Raw genomic sequence first — 27,031 nt, forward strand, 5'->3', positions numbered from 1 at the left:
TTAGTTTCATGAGGATAAGTTGACTTACTTCGTACATGTAAAGATCGATAGCTCAAAACGTACATAATGCAGAAACATGGCTGTTTATTATGGTTATTAATAGAAGACAATTGTTCTTACCTGCTTACATAACCAATGGCATTAACATATATTAAACAAGTTATCGCAATACAACTAGTAATTAGACTGAGGATTCAGATGGTAGTTTCCGCTTTTGTATTTTACTAAACATTTATCTGGTAAAGTTCAGTAATTTATTTATTTTGTAATTGTTCGACTTCGCGATGGCTGATACATTGTAGTTGAATGAGATGGTGATGAATTAATTTCTTATGTGAACTATATCGATCAGTTTGTGTTGCTCGACCGGATACAAATGACATTTATATAAGAAAATGTAGAAATATTGTTTATTTTTGTGCATTGTTAGACATTTATTAGCTAACAGCTCCATCTCTTCTCGTTAACAGGCATGTCATATTTTCTTCTCATTATCAGATTAATACTTGATTGTAAGATTGTTTAATATATATAGTCTTTAACTTTATTTCAAAATGGCATTTAATGAAGTCTCTATGCGAGGTAAAGCTTTGAAGTTCATTACCTCATGCTAACTATTCCCAACAGAATAGTTTCTTTTTCCGAAAAAAAAAAATAATTTCGGTTTAATGAGTTATTTTTGATTAATCTATTTTAATACAATGTCGTTCTAGAATTCTATCGAAACCTCCGTTTAACACACGGATATTACAATAATAGATGGCTGGTATAGCTTTGTGTTGTTCATTATTGTGATAAGAAATTGTTTATTATTCAGGTGTTGTTTATAGACGTTTATACCAATTAGCGTGTTCAACCTTCTAGTTGGCTATATTGTTTATATGTTCTTACTATAATTATTAGTACAGATTTGATACGGTTCTAATCGCACATCAAATGTAGGTTATGTTTCATGTAGCCTCAGTGGTGAAGGAGACTATACGATTAGTGCAGTGTATATTCTCTACCTTCTCTAATGTATCCAGTACTGAAAGACACAAACTACATGAATTCAATATAACAATATTCAATCTTTGTCCAAAGGGACGTTGAGCTCAAAATCAACTTGACACCAACAACAACTTTTGAGCAGTTTTTAATTATTTTGTTTTATTCATTGTTGAGGGAATTTAATTTCCCTCTCACAAACATACCAATAATGAATAAACAAGAAACATAACAGTAATCAATAATAAAACAATTGCAACAAGGAATAAAATAACGCATCAATACCTGCACAGTTTATTCTGTGATTATTGATTTAAATGGAACAAGGTTTTTTAAAAAATATATTGATTTCGACTGAAAAGATAATATCTCTGCGTACCAAAATGTTTTTTTTATAAAAAGAGGCGTACAATGAAAGTACTGTGATCTATTTTTAAAAAATAGTTTTCCTCTAAATTCACAATAAACGACAAGGCAAAGTTATTTATTACAGATAAATTATTTTTCTCCTAATAAAATGTTTTGTACAAATTGAGGTTCAATATATTTTACATTACTTTACATAATATGTATTTAGTGGAGACAATACCTAAAGATATATGCCAATATATACATAAGCTGCGTTAACTTTTGAAAATTGTCCTGTAAATGATAAGTGTTTTTGTAATTTAAGATTTTTTATACTACTGAAGGCGCGGATAAGTGTGGCAATACATTGTACCAAGTCACAAGGGAAAATTTTCTCTCCAACTTCAGACTAAACTAACACACATACATTCCTCAAGGAATCCATACACTTTAAGTTTTATTGCTAAATTTGACATGTGTGACATCAAAACTGTCCGATAAATTGCCCGAAATGTGCCCCGGAGGCACGCTTTCATGCAGTTATTTGAAGTAAGGACAGAACCGTATTTGGAGCGGTAAGCCTTCTTCTCGATAACCACTAATCGATAACCTGAACGTACTACACACACTGTTAGTTAAGGTTATTGTACAGATTATTTTATTTACTTTTTAGCAAATTTAGGCTGCGCAGCAAAACCAAAAGTATATGAGCCTTTTAATTTCTAGGTATAAAAATCTTAATGTTTCAATTTAATTTTCGCGAAGTAGTGTAATACTTAGGGTACAAAATAGCAATTAAAATTAGCTGCAAATATAAGTTAAACATGCATTTGGCATGTGATGGTTCTGAGATAAATTTCGATGACCTTGCTCATTATTGATTCAAGGATTTTTCAATTTCAAAATAATTATTAGAAATTAAATATAAATAAAATATACATATGTTCAAAGACTAGTCATTTAATTGAACAGAACAGTATACAAGTGTATCTTTGGTACAAAAATAAGTTTCCCTAATATTTTTTTGAACGACGAGAAAGTGTATTACGTTTGAGTACAGCATGGTATAACATAATTGCTACTAGTAGTGCTGTACCAAAAATTTAGGGAATTTCCAGTTTTAATCTTCCTCTCCTCCAAGTATGTATTACAAAAAAGTATTCACCATACTAAGTATTATACATATAAAAATGCATGTGTTCCGAAACGATATGAATATTGATGCTTTAAATCCTTCTCCTTGAAAAAATTCTGTTTATCCCACTGTTTATTAGTATCTAATATTTGGAGAATTTACTACAAATAAATTACTACTCTTGTGAAACGAAAACTTCTATATTTAACTCTCTAACTCTATGGCCTATAGAACATGAATGTTCAATGCCGCGTTCATAAAATTTCTCCACTCACTGCTATCCTTAGCCAACTGGATCTAGTTTCTACTGTGTATTCTATAGTTAACGTTTGTGAAGTTTCTAACTTGTTTCTAACATTTTACGCTTTACAAAAATTCTTAGAAATATACAGTTTATTTAAGAATTCTATAAATATAGAAATTTATAATAGAAAGGCGTAAGACTAGATTAGGAGAGAAACATTATACAACGTTCTTACAGAACTTAGAATACCGAGAAAGCTAATTAGATTAATTAAGATATGTTTAAATGAATCCGAAAGTAGTGTCCGGGTCGGAAAATTTTTGTTCACGAGCTTTCACGTTGAAAATGCCCTGAAACAAGGAGATGCATTGTCGTCAGTATTATTTAACTTTGTGCTGGAATACGCTATATGGAAAATCAAAGATAGCAACCAGGGCCTAGAGTTGAACGGTATTCACCACGTTAAAGAACATGCTGATAATGTAAATTTAATATTGAATGATAGGAGAACAATCGAAAGAAATGCAGAGATCTTACTAAACGCTTGCAAAGACATGGGTTCAAAGGAAATGCAGAGAAAACTAAATACATGGAAGTGCATGGGGACCGTAATACGGCAAATTATGGATGCGTTAAAATATTAAATAATACTTTTGATAAAGTGGATACTTCCAAATATTTAGGATCAATATTAACAGACGAAAATCATTTTCACAAAGAAATTAAATGTCGAATAAAAGCAGGGAATTCGTGTTACCATTCGTTTCAAAATCTCTTGCCGCGTATTCTGTCGAGGAATTTGAAGCTTAAAATATATAAAACGATAATAATGCCTGTTGTTCTGTACGGTTGCAAACGTGGTCGCTTACTCTAAGGGAAGAACATAGACTGAAAGTATTTGAGAACAAGATCCTGAGACGAATATTCGGACCCAAGAGGAACGGTAATGGGAAATGGCGGAAACTTCATAACGAGGAACTACTTAATTTATACGGTTTACCCAGCATTGTTAGGATCGTCAAGTCTAGGAGGATTAGGTGGGCACGCTTTCAAAGTCTTGACTGGAAGACCAATCGGAAAATGACTATTAGGAAGACCTAGACGCAGATGGGAGGACAATATTAAGATGGATCTCGAAGAGATGGGAATACAAAGTAGAAACTAAATCCAATTGGCTAAGGATAGAAGCCAGTGGAGAGCTTTTGTGAACGCGGCGTTGAACCTTCGGGTTCCATAGGGTATAGAGTTCGTTTTTAGTTAGTTATTTAGTTATACAGAGGTTGTTCAGCCTACGTTTGATCGATTACGATCCTTCCCCCTCCCGGGTTGAATGGACTCACCCGACCTGGCTCGTGGTTTCCTGCAGTGTTGTGCAGTGCCTTCCTGGGAACGGAGTTATTTTTTCGCGCGGACGACAATAACGGTCAAAACAGGACCATTGTTGTGAGTGTTGTGATAAAATTTGTTTCCAAGCGTTTTGGTTTCCGCTCTGTTACCAAAATGCCGGCCAAACTAAGCCGGTTTTGGGAAGGTATGTTGCGGCTCTTTATGGCTGCCACTTTAGTGTTTCTGTCATTAGAAAACAGTGCAAGAAGAATTGTTGCAACATCAGTTTAAGTGGAATAAAAATGTCATTAAAGGTACAAAGCCAACGAAGCTTCATCATTTGGATAACCAAAGAAGTTGCCCTTGAAGCGGGAATGCACCAAGACCACCTCCACCATGCAGAGGAATCTTCGCAAAATTGCAATGCATGAAAATCCGCCAACACAAAGGTGGATGGCTAATCGTCTTGACGTGTTTTTGGGGACTGAGCCGGACCTTACACCATCAACTCAAGCTGGAAAAAGTCATAAAAGCTCGCGGTCATCTTCTCACAGATGCCCACCAAAGAGAACGAAAACGTATCGCCCGGAAGCTGTACGAACGCCCTCTGGGAAGACAAAGATTGATGTACGTCGTAACGCTCGATGAAGCATGGCTTTACCTTTCCGACTACGGCAAACCGAGAGCCATCAAGTACCGAAAGGCGCCAAGAACTTCAGAAGGTGGGTCCGTGTCTGTAAAGAATCCTTCCCAAAAGGGTTCATGGTCGTTATTTCTACTGTTACCGAGGTAAACTGAAGATTCATAGGGTGGCGAAAAATGCAAAACAAATTCGCAGTAGTTTCCGGAGCAGATCATGTGGGCGATCTACGAGCATGAGATTCCAACAATGTACGGAAATGACGCTAATCTGGTGCGCATTCACATGGACAAGGCCTCATCACATACCTCACGATCGTCCCTCGCATTCTACAGCAAGATGGAGGAGGCAAGTGGTATACAGGTGATACCTTTCAATGATATAGCTGTTAAATCTCCAGATTCAGGTCCTATGGACTGTTGTGGATTTGGATTGCTGAAGCGGGCTATAGGAAAACGGCGTGTGACAACTGTGGAAGGACTTTGGAAAGCTGTACAAAGGGAATGGGATAAGAATCCCCTCCCAGTTCTTCAAAGAAACCCATTATAGTGGAAATTACGCTGTCGGGCTATTGTTAGGAACCAAGGGAAACACATCGAGCACTTACGGACCTGGCGCCGTGGATTCTTCTAAATTTTTAGTTAAGTTGAAATTGGCCAAATGTAGACTGAACAACCTCTGTAAAGATAGAAATACTGCAAAATAGATTAAATTAGTTTGGCAACTTATTTATGTAAGATACAGGCTCCATACATAGTTAGAAATTATTTCTCTTTCATGTGCAAAATTTGCAATTGTCATTGCCCAATTTGAGAATGTAAGTTCTTGCTAGAAGCTTTAAAGTATCTTGACTTACAGCTCATACAAAAAATATTTGGCGTTTAAGCAATTTCCAGTACTGAAATATAAAAATATGAATGAGCGGATACCCGTTTCATAAGTTTTCTACTTTATTATTGAAAGGTTATAATTAAAGTATTGGCCAGATATGTTTCTTCTTTCCTTGATCCCAAAGAGTGTTGTGTACCTATAATATATATTTCTTTTTAACAGCATTTATTTTATGAAAAAATATTTTTACTGTTTTCATTCAAATAAGCTGGAATTTTAGTTAGACATTTCTCCTACTCGTTTCGTCTCTTTGTAATCTCTTCTGTAAGTCTGGTTTAATAAATGTAATACAGTGTAACAATAAAAATACTATCATACTATGTTGCTAAGTGGTATTACGTCGCTTTGGATAACAGTATTTAAATTAAATTGGTCACATTATCGCAAGAAAATCTAAAATATTGTTTTCCATACCTCATAGATATTGAATGTGTTCTCGACTACACGGCGATGCAAACATCAATACGATATTCCCATTCATGCCACACACGCTTCAGCATATCTGATGAAATGGCCTCTCTGCATATGTGACCAAAGAAAAGACCATTCAGCCACAATTCACAAAATCATGGTACCACTTAAAAATTGACTTTTGTGTAGGAGCCTGATGTTGAAACCCTCGTCTAAAAGCATGTTGAACCTTCACCTGACTGTTGTTGTGATATTATTAAATACACCAACTTCGTTCTTGTAGGATCACCATAAATGATTATTGTTTAATAAGAATACTGCATAACGAGAGGAAATAAATTTGCGTTAGCACATTAAGGCATAAGAGTATAGAAACAGAAAAGCTTTACAAGTGATCTCCAGCAGAAACAGCAACTGGCTGCTAAATCTCAAACAATGAACCCATATCAACTAAACACAAAGTAAATACGAGTGAATTCACATTTTCTGTGTTTCATCCCGTCCATTATCAATATTGTTGTCGAATGGTGACAAAATATTTCATTTGAATACAGTTATTCAAAGCGGCGTAACACCACTTTCAAAATTGATAATATTGTTATGGACACGGTGCATTATTTAAATTAAATTTATAATAAATTAATTTTTAAAAAGAATTAATTTCAACGACGGATGGGGGACAATTAAAAATGTAAAAAAAAAATCAGTAAACTGAAAGCATTAAAATTTCAGTTCATAACGAAGAAAATACAATAATAATAATTTCTGATGAAAATCAATGTGATGCAAAAGAAAGATCTCATAAGTATTCAATATCATGATTATGTTTATATAATGTAGGGACTAATTCTATGATGGGCTTTTGTACTTTATCTTATCTGCTATTCACACATTCTTGGACTAAATTACTGTATCCCTGATCACAAATGAGAGGTATAGAAATATTGCAACCGTGTCCTTAATCTTTTTTAAGTGTACAATTACTTAAAACATTCCTCCTTTGTGCCGTTCTTAATGTTCAATTGTAAACAAAATATTTTTAACATAGGATGTTTTATCACGTATTCTTCCTTAATGTTATTTGCTTCTTAAGCGAGTGATGGAATTGTTCCGTTAAGTTCTCTGTAGTAACTGTATACAGTGAGCATGAAATATAGGTTGAAAGCTGAAAAGAAACAAACAAATATATTAGCTTTATAACAGTAGAATTTAAATACGATTTAATAGAAACATATATATGATTAGCTTAAGTACATATAAACTAAACCTTTCACCTAGAAGTCAGTTGAACGTACGAGGACTATTTTCTTTCAAACCTTCGTTGAGCTTGAAGCACGTAAAATCACGAAACTGGGATACAAGAAACTATTTGTTGTACGTCACTCGTTCCGCACACTAACACACTGATTTTGTCATTCAGTAATTGTGCAGTAGGAAGCGTGGAAACATATTCTGTAATTGAAACACACAGCATATAAGAATTAACTGATGTAATTCGGTTTCTCCATAATGGCCTAATACCTTTCATTGGCGAATGAATAACGCCTATGGTGGAACTATAATTTGTGAATCTCTTAGCGAAAATACTGCACAGATCTTGGAAAGAGGATCTACCAATATCCAATGCTGGAATTCTGTAACTACAAACAAACTTCATGAACGCATACATCATGTATTTCGTAAAAGGCGTAGATTATGATTTCCTAATTCTCTTATATCAAATTTCAATAATTCAGCAGCTACCGTAAGAACTAACATTAGCTTACATTATTTTTTTCACACTTGATATATGCTTCCAGTATCACAGAGCACTCGATATGTGTTCACGCTTGCTACTTCACAACAGTGGATAAACAGATTGTTTATCGCTGCAGGAGATTAGCGATGTCGAATGAACAATGTTACTTATCCCGCTTATTATCTGACGTGATTCCCTTCTGGTAGCTTAACAGGGGTAAAATAATATGCAATATAATTAATATTTCAGTAGAACATACGCGAGTCAGTTCAATTTAAAACCAGTTACTCGAGGATACACATCTAATTAACTTTCTTAGCGTTCATCATGAATAAGCAACACAAAGATCTAGATCCAGATAAAAATGAGGAAGAGCAGAAGCTTATGATTTATGCTATTGTGCTGTTAATTGTAATAGCATATGACAATTCAACTAAAATGTCAAGGACAAAAGTAAAACAGTTATTTTGAAAGTCACTTGGAATAAAACAAATTCTCATATGTGGTCTTTAAGTTCCAGTGTGCAGTGCTTATCTTAAAAAGATTGGACAATCGACACTGACTACTCTCTGATCATGCTTGTTTCTTGGTTTTGACATAATTGTTTTCCCCGCTTTAACTTTTATCACGTAATTAATTTATTTTCATATATTTTACACAGCTTTTATTTCTCACCTTATTTTTTTTTCAATATTGCTCTTGTTTCTTTAACTTTTCGCAGAAACTTTCTAATTCGATTTCGCTCAACCCACCTATTTCTTTTCCATCTTATTCTGTATCACATTATGAACCGTTTTTGTTATGTCGCCACTCTTTTGTGATATCCACATTTCTGACGTCTGGCAAGACAGTCCCCCCACTTTAGAAAATTGAAACAATGACTAGATCATTCGTTTGTACTACGTTTGTACCGTTTGTACCGAAAATATTTTCGTTTGTACCATTCTTTTTATAGTGTTACTTGAGAGGTCAACTGGGGGGCTATATTGGCGCCAAGATAGCCCCCCGTAGCACAGTACAAAAAATTGAAATACACCATTCGGAAGCAAATTGTTTGTACCGTTTGTACCGAAAAAGGTTTTGTTTGTACTATGGTAATCCCCCGTCCCAAATGTCATCCCCTGTTTCTCGAAAACTATCTTGGCGCCAAGATAGTCCCCCTGTACCACAGAACAAAAAATAGAAATACATCATTCGAAAGCAAATCGTTTGTACCGTTTGTATCGAAAAAGTTTTCTTTGTACTCTGGTAGTTTTCAAGAAACAAGGGATAACATTTGGGACGGGGGGCCATAATACTTATAAATGTGCATGGAAAAAGTACACATTACGGGGCCTATCTTGTGTACAAGATAGCTCCCAAATGTCATCCCCTCTTTCTCGAAAACTATCAGGGTACAAAAAAAATCCGTACAAACGGTACAAACGATTTACTTTCGAATGACGTATTTCAATATTTTGTGCTGTGATACGGGGGGCTATTTTGGCACCAAGATAGCCCCCCATTGGCCTCTCAAGTAACCTTATAAGGAAAATGGTACAAACGAAAATATTTTCGGAACCAACGCAGTACAAACGAATGACCTAGTCATTTTTTCAATTTTCTAAAGTGGGGGCTATCTTGCCATAACTCATTTTAGCTCCATCTAGCACAATATTTCGCAGGAAATAATTGATGTATCTTTTCTGTAACTGTTTAATCGTTTTAACCGTATAGCTCCTCACTAGGCTCTATAGGAGCCAATCCATCTTATACTTTTATACTGCGAGTTGACTCATCCGAGCTGACCTACTTACAAATCTGAGAGTAGTGTCCTCCCTGTTTGTACTTCCTTCCTACCTACTAGTGTGGTAAAGTCTGAAGCACGTGGAAAAGAGAGGCAATGAATACGTCGTATTGACATTTGCAGTGCAATATATGAAATGACATCACTTCTAATTTATTCAGCATATTCTGGTCTGAGTTATTTCAATTAAATATTCTTTAATCTTTATATTTTCCTTATTTATCTAATATAATTCGCTTAGCAACTTTGTAAATGGTGTAATGTTTCATCCAATTTTAAGTAGTTTCGTCGGCTTCAAAACACTTCATGCATATGTACGACTATTCTGACACACATTGGACTGGGTTCAGCTTATCATTTTTGTGTATTTCAAAAACATATGCTTATTCATTTTGTTTTACATAACAATGCTTCCTTTTACAACACAGCTACCTTATGTGATTTGTAAACAACAAAATTAGTGACAATCAAACCATTTTGAGAAATATATCAGAAATGCAATAAGTAAAATATTGGAGTAAAGGAAGGTTAATAATTGATTTGGTCTAGAAAACAGTTTAAACTTCCTTAAATGAATAGCATATATATGAAGTTTATTTATGGTCTTCTCATTCATATATTAGGGTAACTTGGGGTCCCGGGTGCTTGGGGTCCCGGGTTCGATCCCAGTCCCCGCCAAGTGAACTTTGTGGTGGACAAACACCGTGTGCGTGGGTTTTCTCGGGGTTCTCCCGTTTCCTCCCACTTTCTTCATTCCACCGTTTCATTCATTACTCATCATCACAGTCTCCTTTAGCCTAACCGGCATAAACGTGGGACGTAAAACTCAAAGATTTCGCTTTCATTAGGGTAACATCAGGAAGTAACATTGTAACCAAATTATTAAATTGATGATTGTTTTTCTACCTAAAGTTTCTAGGATTGTTAACAATTGCGGGGTTAATATTCAGGGAAGAGAGAGATAGTCAGATTATCGGAGGTTGATACTTAACGTACCATGCTGTGTGAATCAACTGCGCGCTATGTTCGATTCACCGCGAGACTATAAGATAGTAGCGGCATTCCTCACATATAAAAATCATAGTTAATGCAGAAAACATAAACTCTATAGCAACCCTCATAAAGAACATACAGACGAGAACAATATTGTTATTCTAATCTTATTTTAATCTGTTCTTGAAAAATCGTGTTACAATAGAAATTCCCATAATAGGAAATTTTCAAGTGAAACGTGTTGTACTATTACAATAAAGGACTCTATTGCATAAGTAATTCATTTATTTATCCGACATTCTGGTGAGGTGATTACTTTTAATAAAGACATGACAAAACATAACGAATGCAATTTGCAGCACAATCCTTCATAAGTTTATTTTGTGTTCTGTAAGTAAATGAAGGTGGTTTCACTTGTTTCATTCCGGAGGTATTGTTTATTTTCAGATTTACAACATAAACGTTGTTATCTCTGAAAGAAGAGTAATATTAAAGGAATGTATATGGATATACGCACGTTATCCGTGAACTTGTAAACAAGGTTGAAAAGTGGAGTAGAACACTGCTGTACAATTCACATTGTTGTCCGTGCAATTTGAAAGATTACTTTGTAATAGCATCTGATGCGGGATGGTGCATACTTTCCGCTCCTATTTTCGTTTACAAGCATACTTATCAAAGCTAACGTGTTTGTTCCCTAAGTATTTATTTAGTATACTGCCTGTTCTCTACTATACTTATATATGCAATTTTCTTAAGGTATTGAGAGAACAATTTGTCAACAAGTACACTGCGTACGAAATGAATATATAGTAATATCCTTGGTCTAAATTTAGACCAAACGTTACATATACAATACTTAAAAAAATCGCCTTACCTACTATAACAATACCGAGAATCAAAAATCCAATCGCTGTACCAGGGAATCCTACCGAGAATAGTGCCACAACCATAATTAAGATGTCAACGCAGTTTACTACCAATCCTATGCATTCTCTTATTAGCCAGGGAATAAAGAAACGGGGATTCTCCTGTAAAATACGTAAACAAACAATTTCATTATCAGAAGTACTTAGACAACAATCATTTTTCTATAACAACATCGTTTATATCGAATAATATTTCGTTACAGTATCTCGTTTTCATCACGTTGCCTAGAATAGAAAGTGTTCTCAATACCAAATAATACTGTATCCATGTTTTGCAAATGCTTTCTGGTAAATTTTTACCCACCTAGCTGTCTTATGCGACATACATTTGAGATCCTCCACCCAAGATGTTTGTTGTAGCCTTTGATAAGTATCCGTACATTTTATAAAAGAAATTATAAAATTCTTTCACCACCACCCACCTCATTTTGTAAGGATTTCTCCTGCATTTTATTTCCTATCCTATCTTTTAATTATTATCATTCAGGCAATTTTTTACAATCAGAGCTGCCGGATCTTACGTTTCTTCTGTGAGTTTTATGTTTTGCTGCTACGTTTCACGTATTACGTTTTTATTTTCCAGCCCTGTGTACTTTTAAAGTGTTTTAATAAGTTACTGTGTTTACTTACTGGAGAATTCCCACATACTAAATAACGAAACCCAACGTTTTAACAGTATTTTAGAGAGAAAATGCAACAGGTTATGTTTCTTGTCTCCTAGATTATCTTCATCTTAATTTGAAGAATAATTTTGTTTTAGCATCTTAATCTTTGCTTATCAACATCACCTTCTTTCTATCCCAGTATCGATTGATACAGATATACTGTTACAGGAGTAAACGGAACATACATTAATGAAAGAAAATTCCAATTCAAGTGGTTGTGAATTTCGGTTTTGTACAAGAATGTTTTGATCCTCTTTTGGTTGTTACTATCCTTATTTTTTAAATAAATTTAAAAGGCAGTAAAGCTTTGTAAAATTTACTTGGTTGATTGAGTTTAGCGTCCTTTTTAGTAGCTAGACTATAAGAGAAGAGGGCTTGTAACCTAATATGAAATCCACCATTTGCTCTATCATTATGAATTGTAACATGCTTTTTTTGGATCAAAAGATGGAATATATTCTAATCAAAAATTCTATTTTAAGCATTATGTCTGCAGAACCACATATAGTTTAGTCAAACCTCAACCTTCACTTAACTCAGTATGATGTGCTTATTCTGTAAAAAGTACGAAAACTCGATTTTGCGCCCGTTCAAAAATATTATTGTCCATAATGCAAAAAATAATTAGTGTTCAACAAAAATTTTCATGTAAGTCTTATATCTGGAAAACTACATATAGTGTAGCCAAACCCAAACTAGCATTTCACTCACAAGGAAACTTTTGCTGGTGTCAAACGAATTGTGGAACAAGACTATGGTCAATCTATTTGTGTTAGTGGACAAGAAATTCCATAGACGGGAAAAACCCTCGATCGCAACCGTTCCGTACTTATAGGGGAAAGAGTACGAGAACTCCCAACGCAACACGTTGTTTGTAATGAGATGAAATATTGAGCGAGTTTGATGAAAATATGCGTAGAAGCACAACATATACTACAATGTTACCTCATATTCGACAATACTCTGACAAGTCAGGGCAGAGTGTAGCACATAACGACAGAGGAGGGGGTGGGAGGAAGCGCAAGTTAAAAACAATGGTCATATAATTGAGGAAAACATTGAAAGAAGGGGAATTGTATAGTAATAACATACGGTGAGAAGGGCACCCATGTTGTGGTTTCCAAGATGGGCAAGTATAAGCGACGTTTCAAATATAGTTTCAAATTTTGCTGTAACTAATGTAAAAATTCTATTGGGTTTTCAATGTTCCCAAGTACAATTTCCTCTTGGGGGGGTTGCCCCACCTTGCACCCCCCTGATGGGCGCCCTTGCATGGTCAAGTAATCAATCACAAACTATAGACAGCCTGTAGACGACACCGTGAAGCAGAAATGAAAAAAAAAACTCGCCCGAAGTAATTTTTTTAATGGGGCTCAAATCCCTGGTTGCTCTATTATATTTGGTATTTTTTATTTGTACTAAGAAAATCTTATGAAATTTAATACATTCTCGTGAGACAGGGGGCCTGGCCTCACCCTGTCCTCCCCTTCGAGCGATCATGTATGGAGGGGATTGTCCGTAAGGCCCTTACCTCCTCTTCTCGTGACGTCCGATGTGTATAGACTGTTGTATACAGGTAGGCAATCATTTTCATATGTTTATGATGATGGTGACATAAAAGTAAGACAATATACGCCCCTGTGTGAATGCACTGCAAAGTCCAATACACCACTGTACATTGCAAGATCAGCTCAGGAAGGTAGGGGTCGTTGCCGCTTTGCTTTTCTACACTCCACTCATGTACTTGACTATGCCCATGATATATTACTATGCTACTCCCCTGAAGTTCGGCTCATATGTGTTTATACCTTCTATGGAACTTTTACCCTACGCTATACTCCATGTTACCCGCCCTCCTTCTCTGTCGTTACGTACTACGCCTCTGGTTTCATTTGTCAGAGTATTGTCGAATGTAATGTCATATATTAGTGTATGTTTAACTGCACTTTTATGCATATTTTCATCGAAATCGCTCCACATTTCGTCTCATTATCCACAATTTCTCATTATTTGGCAGTGACCCTACTCTCCCTCCATAAGTACCGAACAGTTACCATCGAGGGTTTTTCTTGCCTATGGATTGCCTTGTTCACTAACACAAATCGAGTGACCAGTCTAGTTCCACATTTCGTGTAACACCAGAAAAAGTTTCCTTGTCAGTAGGATCTGCTTATTCCGCACAAAATTCGAAAACTTCATTTGAAATCCCTTCAAAAATGTTGTGGTCCCTGATCCGAAAGCTAATTATTGTAGTCATTATATCTGGAAAATGTCATTCAGTGTAGCCAAATCCGAAATATCACTTAACTCAATATGATGTGCTTACTTCATTAAAAAAGAACAAAGAAAAGAGAAACGATAACTCAATTTTAGGACCGTTCAAAAATGTTGTAGTCTTTGATCGAAAAATTAATTATTAACCAAAATCGCAATCCCTTGATTCATAGTTTTAGGATTATTCCTAAAATTTTCGTTGCTTTGTGTGTTGTAGCTATATCTAAAGAAACATTTTTAGTTTCAACTTACAATTATTTTACGTTACCGTGTGAAGTAGTATACGTGTATGATATACATATGTAAACTCTGAATATTATACGCCATTCTACTTTTCTTCCTAAAGGTTGTAAAATATCTCATTACTCTCTAAAATATATGTTACTTTAGTCACAAGTATAATTTTTAAGATATTATGATTATATTTGTAGCCGAAATCATTTAGGAAGAATTATGGGTATCAAGGATACTTTTTTAACAAGTCTATACATATATTCAGCAAAATTGTTGTGCAGATGTCGCTAATTAAATAAATCATAACTTTCGGCATTGAATGCGTTGTTTTATTTATTTTAACTGGTATTTTTAGAGCAACTTAATATCTTTTTCGAAGTTGCATTAATTAGTGCAAATAACATTATTGTAATATGATTATCATTAAAGCTATAGAATTATTTTTACTTTGAGACATAAATTCATGCGTTAGGAAAAAAACTCACAATTACACTAATAACACATAAGAACACGAGGTTACAATGTTTCAGTGATAGATCGCTTTCCTCTGGTACGACTAGTTCCAGGTTCGATCCCCGGCCACTTAAATTTGTGGTGTATATCATTGGACCTCTGGGTTTTATCGGGGTACTCCCGTTTTCTCTCATGTTATCATTCTACCAATTCTTCCATCATTATTCACTTGCTTTAATCATAGTCTCCTTTAGCCTAACAGACATACACGTCGGATGTTAAACTAAAAACATTCATTTCATGTTTCATTACATAAGAACATTGAATGCAGCCTTAAAAGTTAAATTTATTTAAAACTTTATACAGGATGGTCCAAAAGTAGGTATACGGCCCCATAACGGGCTCATGGCATTTTATATCATTTATTTATTTTTAATCACATATGCATTGCCTTAGTTTCTTTATTATGTGTTCTTATTTCTTTTCACTTATGTCTTAAGCTCGGAAAACATCTAAGCAAATACACTCATTATCTTAACAAACTAAAATGCCATACTGATTAATACACAGCTTTATACCTACTTTTGGACCACCCTCTATATTTCTGCAAAATAGAGCACAAAAGAATGGGATATAATAACTCATTTTGGAAATTACACCTCTTTATCATATGTGTCAGGAATTATATTGCTACTTAATCTCACCTTCCCTAAGTTTTAAGCCATAATATCTGTTATTGTAGTCATTAAGACAAATTCTTACCTTAAAAGCGCCGTAGATAAGTAGAGAATCGAAGATAATTCCGGTAATCACAATTAATAACGTTGTAACAAGAATTCCTTTGACAACTGTAAGTAAAAAAGTATATACGAGTGGTTATTATAAATTTGCAATTCTCGATTTGTTATTTATTAGTGATAAGTAAATTGTACTGCATCTGTAGTGAATGCTGGCTTTGCTTTTCTTTTTCGCAATTTGATACATGTATGTATGTGCACACTTGCGGAGAGTTATCACTTAAAAGATCCATTGAGAGTAAATAGACATTCCATCAAACCTTTCCTATCAAAACTAGGATGACAAATTAAATATGCGGATAAAGAAAAGCTAAGGATTCACACTTTCGAGCACTTGTCTGAAGTACTTCCCCCGTAAAAAAAATATTCAAGTTTGTATTCTTTGTAACATTCCCGAACATACATAGAAAGTCTTCGTTCAGAATTTTACAATTTTTGACGGCACACTTCAACAATCGCCTTATTACACACTAAATTAATTAAAACTTCATCCCACGAAAATTACTTCATGACAAACTCGATATTTTAAAGTAAACAACCTGAATTTAAGAAATATCATGCCAAGCAGGCACGTAGCTAACGAGGGAGCCGGACTCCCCCTTTTGAAGCCAGAAATGAAAAAAATTAAGGAAGGATGAAAAAACGAAACGAGAAAAAGAAGAATCAATGTTAAGAAAGTGTGACCAATAGCTTACTGTAGCTTTTTATTTTTCTGAGTAATTTTGCAATACGTGGTGTTGAATGAGCAGGATAGCCTCGAAAGGTCAAAGAATTTGACAATTCTAGAAAAGTTCTTGAATTTTTAGAATTTCTGCTACTGGTCAGGGAAATTTCAAGCTTTCGAAAACATAGTGCCCTTTTGTGGACAATTCAACGAACTTAAAAGTTCGTTACTGAATTCTCTATGTCTATGTGTATGTTATTTGCGATTTTATTCAAATTTGAGCCTTCCATTAAATAAAGCATCAAAACCTATGTGAGAAAGTGGTAGAATTTTTTCGCGTCACGCTTACCGTTCCCGAGCTATTGGCCAAAAATGGTCGATTTTCGGAGATTTAAAGAGCCAAATCTCTGGAACCATAAGTTATAGAATGATAATATTGGTGTTCATCAATATCTAAGAGGGTGGTTAATATTTTGGTACCAAATAGTAACAGATGTCCACTGTTTTGAACAGTTGTCACTAGTTAATATCGGTACCAATATGTTTACCAGCCCCTTAGGTATTGATCGACACCAGTATCTCTATGACTTACCGTTCCCGACATATTGTCCAAAAAATGTTCCATTTTCGAGAGATTTAAGGAACCATATCTCGGGATTCATAAGTCATAGAGATATAATATTATTGTTGATCAATACCTAAGGGTCTGGTGAACATTTTGGTACCAAATAGTAACCGATGGCACCTGGATAACTGGCTACTGGCAAACTGGCCACCAGTTCCCCAGATATTGGACTAAAGCGATTGAATTTCGGGAGATTTAAGGAGCCATGTCTCGGGAACCGTAAGTCATAGAGAGGTGATATTTTGTGTATTTTTGCGAGAAACATAAGATGTGGATAAAAGGATTTACTTTTACATGTAGGGACAATCAGAGTTATCCTTCCCGCTACATCTCTCCATTTTGTTAAGTTCGTTCTGACAATGCTCTTGGATCATTCTCAACTGATATATCATAATTTTTCGTTATCGCTTGTCTGCAGTATCAAATATGTTATTTCAGAAACAGTTTTCTACTGCTTCTTTAACTTGTCATTTGGAACAGATAGTAGTGGAATAACGAAAACAAAAAGTTATTTGGAAAGAAAGTTCTCAACAGAGAAAAGAATGCAGTTATTGCAAAATATTTAACCAGACATTATTGAATATGTACATTTTCGAATAGTGCATAATGTACTTTCTTAATAGTGGATATCATAGTTTTGTAATAGTTGACGTCATAATAAAAGCAAAATTGTTATATTTGAATGAAAAAGGAAGTAACACAAATATTGTAAAATCTTTCTCAATACTTGTCTTTATTGTTTTACTTAAGATTTCTTCACAGTTTGGTATTACAATGCTAACGTATTCTCATTTTAGTATCCTAACAAACCAGTATATGTTGCTAGTAAAATAGTTTAAATTGATCGAGCTCATGGTGTGATAATCACAGTATTTCATGTCACCTCTTCATTATGAAATCCTGGCTAAACGAAGCAGTAGAAGGTGCCAGTAAAATAGTTTTGAATGATCAAGCCCCTCCTCTGATGACCACAGTAATTCATGTCACGGACTCCCCCCTTTACGTGCCTGGCGTCAGGATTGTTGGTACGGAATCGCAATTGCACCATCAGCTCTTGAGTCCGTACCAACCAAGAATGATTTTTCAAATCTTCGCCAGCAATTCTGCTGCATTTATCATAGATGAGCTATCGATAACATGAATTGTAATTTGTGGTTGATAGCTTACTTAATATTTTAGTAGTTATCAAATATAGTAAAGGAGGGAATAAAGCCGGTCGGCAGACAATTAAATACATGAGTATAAAACCGACTTTCTTCCTTTCTTATTTTTTCATTGAATTAAACGTTTTATATTTTTTGTTTTGTTCAGTATGTAAATTACTTACACTAATCTATAAATGTCTGGCGATACTATCCATCGTTAGTTATTACAATTTTTATTGTTAGGAATTTTACTTTGAACTGGGCATTCGGCTTCATGGACGGATCATTTTTCTTGTAGCTCATGCAGCAACTCTTAAATCCACTCAAATATCGGAACAATTTCCCTTATAAAATCAACATGCCTCTATAGCTGCGATTATAAAATTCAGTAGCTGCTTAAGGTTGTATAGAATACAATAGATATTTAATTTGAAGTAAGAATTTATAGTGCTATTACTATATAATGAAGTATTTCGGATGAATGTAATTTCGTTGACAGGTTTGAGTTAGGTGAGAAGTTAATATTGAGAATAAATGAAAACACAGATATGTTTTCCATAGTTTCAGTAAATCGCTTTGATATAAGTAAATTGCTTTCAGCAGATTGATGTTGTTAACGCAATTACACAACATCAATCACATTCGGATTACGGTCATTACTAATTCTTTATTTCTAATAGTATGACAATGTGGCGACGAGTTATCGACAACTCATATATGAAGGAAGACCGGTTGTAAGTTTTCTAACGCAACACAAGTTGGTAATTCCTCGCCAAAAGCACCTATTTTCAACACGACATGATTTATGTTTGAACTACAAAAGCGATATACTGAGAGGATTGTTTTACAACAAACGGACAGCCTTATCCGTCCGTTACATCTTATCAAAAGACTTTCGATCATTACATCTTATCAAAAAATCGATTTAAATATTCCTTACTTAATCATGGTAACTTGACCATGGTCTGGCAGCAAATAAATTATTATACATGTATACTGGAAGAGCATTTCCCATATGTCGAAAATTCGTTTCCAAAATATAACCAGGTGTAAATAAGGCAATTACAGTAAGCCGGCTGTACATCAGATGTAAAATCAATAGGAAAGTTCAATAAATTCAGAGAAACTACCCATGTAATGCCCAGAAAATAACAACAGAAACAAAACTATGAATTAGTTTATCAACTGGATATAGAATATAAGAGCTAATGAGTTCCCAAGAAGGCACAGGTAAGAAAGTGTTACTGTTGCGAATACATAATATAAAAAGAATGATTCAGCCCAGAACAGTTTACCATCTAGATGTAACATACTCCTGGCTTGACTAGCCGAAACTGTAAGGGGCACGTTGACTGGAGTCGCCAAAAACTGTGACGTCCATATTAGACTGTAACTTTATGAAAATAATGAAATCAGAACTTGGTCGTTTCCGCTAACCTATAATAAACCCATGACCTAAAGTCACACACCCTAGACTCTAAGAGTGAAAACGTTTAGGAAACGAACGTCTTTAATAAGAAGAAAAATTAAAAATCCAGATTCTAGGTGACAACGTGTCAAAGAAAGAATCTAAACACTTACTAGCAATGCGTCATGAAGAACGTACGAATCCAGAGAGTATATAAAAGGGTATAACTTCAGCTCAATTGAGTATTAAAGTTACTCTAGTTGATATTAAACTCTAGGCGTAATGAGTTACTATTTTATTTGAAATTTTTATAAACCACCAAAATTTCGTTTTACATAGGAATAGGTAAGGTAACTAGATAAAGGAATGACTAACTTTTATTTCAGTTAGACAGGTAGTATTCATCGACGTTGACAACGTATCTTAAAGAATGAAAAAATATAAGTAGTACAGTCATTTCAAGTTTTTTTTTTATAGTAATTAGATTTTCTATTCTGTGTCATACCATTAAAAGAATTTTTCACAGTTCCAAACGTAAATTTCCAAGTCACTGCCAAATTCTAGGTTCCGTTTTAAATACCGTTGACTGGGGTTACATGGAAAGTTTCTTTTTAGTATTCATGCAACCCCATGTTATTTATTGCAGTTCATTTTTCTTATTGTGATGTTTCCAGAGCTTAGATCATGTTACCTTTTCCTGCTGTCATAAAATTTTACTGAGACTGAAACCTCCCAGGAGCCAAAATGTGCTTTCCGCTTTTGGGGTTACTTGGAAAATATATGTCTTTTCGTAGTAGTAAGAGCTGTATGAGAGATGGGACTATTTGGAAAGAACCACGAGTAAGATCAAACTTTTCTGAGAAGATTGATTTGCAACATGTCTATGTTCTTTTCATAGTAATACCTTTCTAGGCTGTTTTAAATAAAATAGATTTTTTCGCACAACCTTTTAGTTAAATACAATATATTGTTGAACCAGTCCAAATTAATTACAGCGGTAACTACTTGTCTTCGTGAAGGCATACAGAACCAGTAAAATTTATTTTTGCAGTATGGTATTATAAACGGTAGTATTTCAAAGAATGCAAGGGAAAGTTTGACAAATGCCAATACACGCATAAACTCTTGAAACTTCTTTAAGACACTAAACATGCCTACGTAATTTTATGAAATTTATTTGTGTATCATATCAGTAATTGCCTTACATTGGTTTGCAAAATTACCTGGTACCGTTTTTGCAAGTGTACATTTACGTTAACTCTGCAAAAATATCATATGGTACTGTTATAATAATACCAATGTAACACAGTACGATAAGGACAACAATTCACATATTGAAATTCTTTGCTGCAAAGTCATACGGAAAAACAACTTGTTCTCCGAGGTTGTAGGTAGATTCAGGCAAAACTTTGATAATGTCATCGTTGTGTATCCCCTGACCAGTATCACCATTTTTAGTAGAAAAACGGAAGGATATAAAATATGAGCACAGATTATCCCAGAAAGGAAGTGGAAATGTAAAACTAATTTCCTCATTAGGAAACTTCTGAAAGCAATGATATTTAGCACAACCAGGTAAAAATCACTTTTCTTTACGTAAACACAGTGGCAATTTACAGAATAACCAAAAAAAACACAAAAAGTATCAATTGCTGTGATAATTTTTAGATCAATCTATAAATAAAACACAACACTTATGACCATCCATATTGTTCTAAGTGCCCACTCTTCAATTGTCTGGAAGAAAACGACGTAACTCTTACAGTTCTCTCATTATTATACCATATAACAAAAAAGTGTCAGTTTTCAAACTAGCCCCAGATTTTCAAGTTTACGGTAAGTCCCAAAACAAATCTTGAATTTCCAGATAAGATCAGTGTCTAACCTGTGTTCATTTTAAATAATTTTCCGGTTCTCATATAGAACAATTGCATTATTTTACTTTGTAATTCACTTTCATATGAGATAAATGATACATTTTTTCTTAAAGATCAATATATTTTTGCATACTATGCTTTCCTACACGTTTATCAAAACACTGCCCCACGGTGGTGAAAATACCAATCTTTAGACTTTAGTACCAACGAGTTACAACCGAACATAATTGAGCATTATAGCTTAAGCGTTAGCAAGTAAACATCAGAAGAAATACTGGTGGCATAAATTGAGAATGAGGGAGCAGCTTACATAAAAGGAAAGAATACTAATAGCCATAGACGATTTATAAAGGGAGCGGTTATTATTATTCTACATAATTTCAAAACAAAACTCTCCTTTTTATATTATACCATGAATAGACATATAATACCAAGGAGAAAACAGGCTACATAACTATTATTAACAACTGTATCCTTGTAATGCAAATATTGGAAATTTCACCAGTAAAATTGTACCCACATATGCAAAATTGTTGTCCCACTAACTTCTTCACATTAGCTGCATATTCCCTCCCGAATGCATTAGCCACGATAGTGGCATTACGAACTACGTGTAGTAAATTCCAATATAACAAAATAAGACTTTCAACATTGGCATTACAGGGTTTTGGAGGAAGCACAGCAACGAGTTAGCACGAGTTTAAGCTGTAGTTGAGCTAGCTTAAGTAAATGATATAATGAACTGGACTAATAAATTGAGGTTAACAATTATAAAATAAAGGACATACAAAGATATCAATGAAACTAACCATAAGTTACTACGGTAGACAAGTGAACCTTCTGAATATCGCGAATTCATACAAAATCTCGTGTACAGGTAGGCAGTGTACACATGTTACAACAGTGGAACTAAATGTGTTACTCTTAGCTAAGATTACGATTGTAATCATTTTCCTTAACGAAAATAATAAATATTTAGTGTTTAATGTTTATCGTATGATGGGTGGAAGCGAGACACATAAACTATCTGCTACATGTTCTGTACAGAGACCGTGACCTTTGTTACAAATCATTGAAATAATACCAGGCTGCCATCTTACAAAGAGAATGAAAACACGACACATTTTCCCTTCTATTATTTTTCAAAAACTAGGCCTAAACGTGCATCAGCTATTCTTAAAGATGAATAGAAAATCACTAGCAAACTGAAAACACTAGCGGTGAAGACTACCTACTGACATTCTATTGAACCTATTTCTTCTTATGGTTCAATTCTCTTGAAAATTAGAGCTTATTACCTCTTGATGTAGCCTTTGTCATGTTCATTTCCTACCTTACTGAATCAAAACGGAGCGAGGCCTCTGCGCATATGAGACAGAACGGATTTCTTTTTAAGTTTATAAAAAAACTAGGTTTCATAGTTGATTCTGTTAAATAGTTCGTTTTCAAAATATCATTCCTCTTTCTTCTTCGCTTTACTTCCGCTTTTCGCAGAACACTACGCGTACATCCTAAATCAGTGGGTAGATATGTTGAAGTACAACGCGCACTTTTTTCATCCTTAACTAGCGAACTTGTCCACCCGAAATGTTAAAAGACAGAAACATATAACAAAGGACAAAATATGATAGAACTTGAAAATGTAATATTATATTAATATATGGTATCAATATTATGAAAGAATACAAGCAATAAAGGAAATGTCTAATAATTTGGAAAGAAATTAATCAGGTTTAGGAGATTTTTCAAAGACTACTTCAAAGGCTTCAAAAGCTTCTTCGATGGCTTGTTCTTCGCTACAAGAAGCTCACCCTCTATCCTCCATTGGATTACTAGCAAACTACAGAAATTAAAAAGAAACGTTACAATGCTCGAATGCATATATAAGGCAATATAAAGCAAAACGAACAAAACATATATCCTATACTATTATTATAAGGAATTAGGAAATAACTTACACAATTCTTACTATAATACCAAAATAGAAATATAAAAAGAAAAAAATTAACCGAGCGAAAAGGAAATAAACTCTGAGTAATTTGAGCTCGACTGAATAAGTACTGAATGAGGTTATTGCTGAAACCGACAGAATCAAGAATGCTAAAACAATCAAAATATCAACTAGTTAGACCAAGGGTGAAGGGAATGATAACTCAGTCCACTTGGGAACTTTTATCACTATATTATAAACATTCCTGAAGGACCTTATTATAAAAAAAATAGTTGTTGGTTAACATATATGTACAAAACTTTGGTCCTGATGCTCTTAATCCTTTAGCACCCGTGTATATTTACATACACCGATAAGATCTCTTTAAATGACTGTAGATCATACTGTTAGTGCAACACTGGAACCAGTTATAACTCGATCAGTTTGTAAGAGTGTGCGCTTTCAGTTTACGCAATGTACGAGACATTTCTGCGTATAAGGAAAAAACTAATTTAGGAATATTTAAGAGAATTTCACTTGAAAGCATTCCCTCTAGGGATCCTTTTAGTTATTACGTGACAGCACTGCAAACTACATGAGTCATAAAATATATTTATGTGTTCTGTTTTATGTTCAAGCTAAACTGAGAATTTCGTCTTGATCCTTCAAGTAGCGGGAGAGGAAATATGTATTTTACAGTCTTCACAGAGTTCAAAATAATTGATTTTCATGGAAGTATGAATATCACTTTCTCTCAATTTACAGTTATTACGTGACAACATGGAAAACTACGGAAATAATAAAATGTGTTTATGTGTCCCATTTTATGTTCAACTTAAACTGAAACTTTTATCTTGATCTATCAAATAGCAGCATTGAAAATTCGAATTTTATAGTCTTTACATGGTTCATAATAACTAATTTTCATGGAAGTACGAGCATGACTTTGTGTCAATGTGTCTTTTTTTCTATAGAAAACAAGTGGTATAAATGATTCAAGTTCATTTTTCTCATTTGTTATATTATGGCGGATTCCCAGTTCCAAGAAATCCCCCAGGGAGGTTTTATGGTTTGTTGGTCCATGGTATAATAGAAAATATTTTGAAAACAATAATTTTATTGTTGTGCGATTACATTATGTTCTTAAGAAAATACTTTTTTTCTGATATTCTGCAATGAATACAACTTCCAAATATGTCTGCTGGTATGTGGAGATATCAAATAACTCTCGAAGTTATTGCGTAGGGCATGTATTCTCATTACGCAGATATTCGCACATAATATAATATGTAAGATATAGTTTTTTAATTGCCGTAATATTAAACAATTTGTTATATTCTTTATGTTCTTGTCTGTCTTTAAGTCGATAGTAGTAGTACATTCGACTGAAATCCACGTGTTGTCAGTTATTCTGAAGAAGAATTAGGAACAAAAAGAAGCTAGCCAGACAGACAACAATTGCAACAAGAAAAGGGATTGCTGTTCTAAAACAAATAAAAAATGCTGTGTAATACACTACGCATAAAACGAAACTAAGACGAGGAAGAGAAATTTCATTTAAAAAAAACTTGCTTAAAAACTTTCAGTTCAAAGAACTGCTGCAAGAGAGTGATACTGCCAAACTGCACGATTAACATCAAGTTGCGTCCACATTCCTACAGAATACGAGACAAGCAAACACGGTCTATCGCTGTGACTACGAAAGTGTGACAAAATTACCGCGGTTTCTAAGTCATTTTGCTGAATCATGTGGGGCGAAATTTTGTTCATTTTTAGTGGATAGTTCACCATATTTGGAGAGTAATGCTATACAACACTATGTAGCAGACATCCTGTTTAACGAGGGGCAGTGCGTATTTTGCCAGAAAAAGAACTAAAATGTTGATCACGAAAAAGAGAAATGATATTTCATAGAAAACTAGTGACATCTGTCACTAGAACAACTTAACCTGCAATTAAAGGAATACTTATTCGATAGGAAGATGAATCACTACAGTTATAGATTCAAGAAGTAGATCTAAGGGCAGCCGAAATGAGGTACCACAACTTATACCAGATAGTTGAGCTGAAAATGTTCATGGACGAAACATAGATAAAATAAATGCGTTGAAGGAGCACTCTTTGAAGTTATGTCAGTAAGTGTATATAAACTTCATGAGAGTTGAGGTAAATCTGAGCTTTCGGAACGTAGCATTCCCGCCGTGGGCTGCCACGAAGAAACTCACACCTGTTGGTGGTGATTAAGAACAGCTCACAGTGACAGGAAATCTGTCTCAGTAGCCAAAATACTTATTGACATACCTGCACAGAGTGCGCCTTTAGTGAATTTATATTTAGGCATGTTTTTCCATGAACAATTTATAATGAGATACCACAACGAAATGAGATACCACAACTTGTACCGGATCGTCGATCTGAAATTGTTCACGGCAGAATCATAACATTTTGTAACGGGATACCACAACGAAATGAGATACCACAACTTGTACCGGATCTTCGAGCAGAAGTTAATGTTAAGCATGCAGTTTTACAGTATCACTCTCTTGCTGCAGTTCTTTGAACGGGAAGTTTTTAAGCAAGTTTTTAAAATGAAATTTCTCTTCCTTGTCTTAGTTTCGCTTTATGTGTAGTGTATTACACAGAATTCTTTATTTTTAAAACAGCAAATCCTTATCTTGTAGCAATCTGTGTACACATGTAATAGGAATACATGCCCTACGCAATAACTTCGAGAGTTGTTTGATACCTTCACATTTAGCAGTCATGTTTGGAAGTTGTATTCATTGCAGAATAGCAAAACAAAAAGTATTTTCTAAAGAACATAATGTAACCGCACAACAATAAAATTATTGTTTTGAAAATATTTTCTATTATACCATGGCCCAACAAACCCTAAAAACCCTGGGGGATTTCTTGGTACTGGGAATCCACCACAATATAACAAATTAGAAAAATGAACTAGAATTATTTATATCACTTGTCTTCTATAGAAAAATAAAACGAAACATTAACACAAAGTCATACTCGTACTTCCTTGAAAATTAGCTATTATGAACCATGTGAAGACTATAAAATTCGAATTACCAATGCTGCTATTTGATAGATCAAGATAAAAGTTTCAGTTTAAGATGAACATAAAATGGGAAACATAAACACATTTTATTATTTTTTCCGTAGTTTTCCATGTTGTCACGTAATAACTGTAAATTGAGAGAAAGTGATACTCATACTTCCATGAAAATCAATTATTATGAACTCTGTGAAGACTATAAAATACATATTTCCTCTTCCACTACTTGAAGGATAAAGAAGAAATTATCAGTTTAACTTGAACATAAAACAGAACACATAAATACATTTTATTATTCACCTAGTTTGCAGTGTTACCAGGTAATAACTAAAAGAATCTCTAGAAGGAATGGTTGTAAGGGAAATTCTATGAAATATCCAAAAATTAGTTTTTCTTTCTGTACGCAGAAACGTAACGTACATTACGTAAACTGAAAGTACACATTCTTGCAAATCGATCGA

General features: G+C 34.3%; 1 protein-coding gene across 1 annotated transcript in view; it reads right to left on the reverse strand.

Annotated features, from left to right (window-relative positions):
* Nucleotides 1-787: 787 nt before the first annotated feature.
* LOC145681036 (uncharacterized) overlaps nt 788-27,031 on the reverse strand; it is a 75,966-nt gene continuing 49,722 nt past the window's right edge. The window contains exons 4-6 of the mRNA XM_081752358.1: nt 15,817-15,902; nt 11,377-11,530; nt 788-7,147 (exon numbers count right to left, since the gene is read on the reverse strand). Of these exons, the coding sequence (XP_081608484.1) occupies nt 7,071-7,147; nt 11,377-11,530; nt 15,817-15,902 (317 nt within the window). The 3' untranslated portion in view covers nt 788-7,070. The remainder of the gene's footprint in view (nt 7,148-11,376; nt 11,531-15,816; nt 15,903-27,031) is intronic.

This window comes from Thermobia domestica, chromosome 3, assembly GCF_964235325.1.
Source record: "Thermobia domestica chromosome 3, izTheDome1.hap1.1, whole genome shotgun sequence".
Classification (NCBI taxonomy): domain Eukaryota; kingdom Metazoa; phylum Arthropoda; class Insecta; order Zygentoma; family Lepismatidae; genus Thermobia; species Thermobia domestica.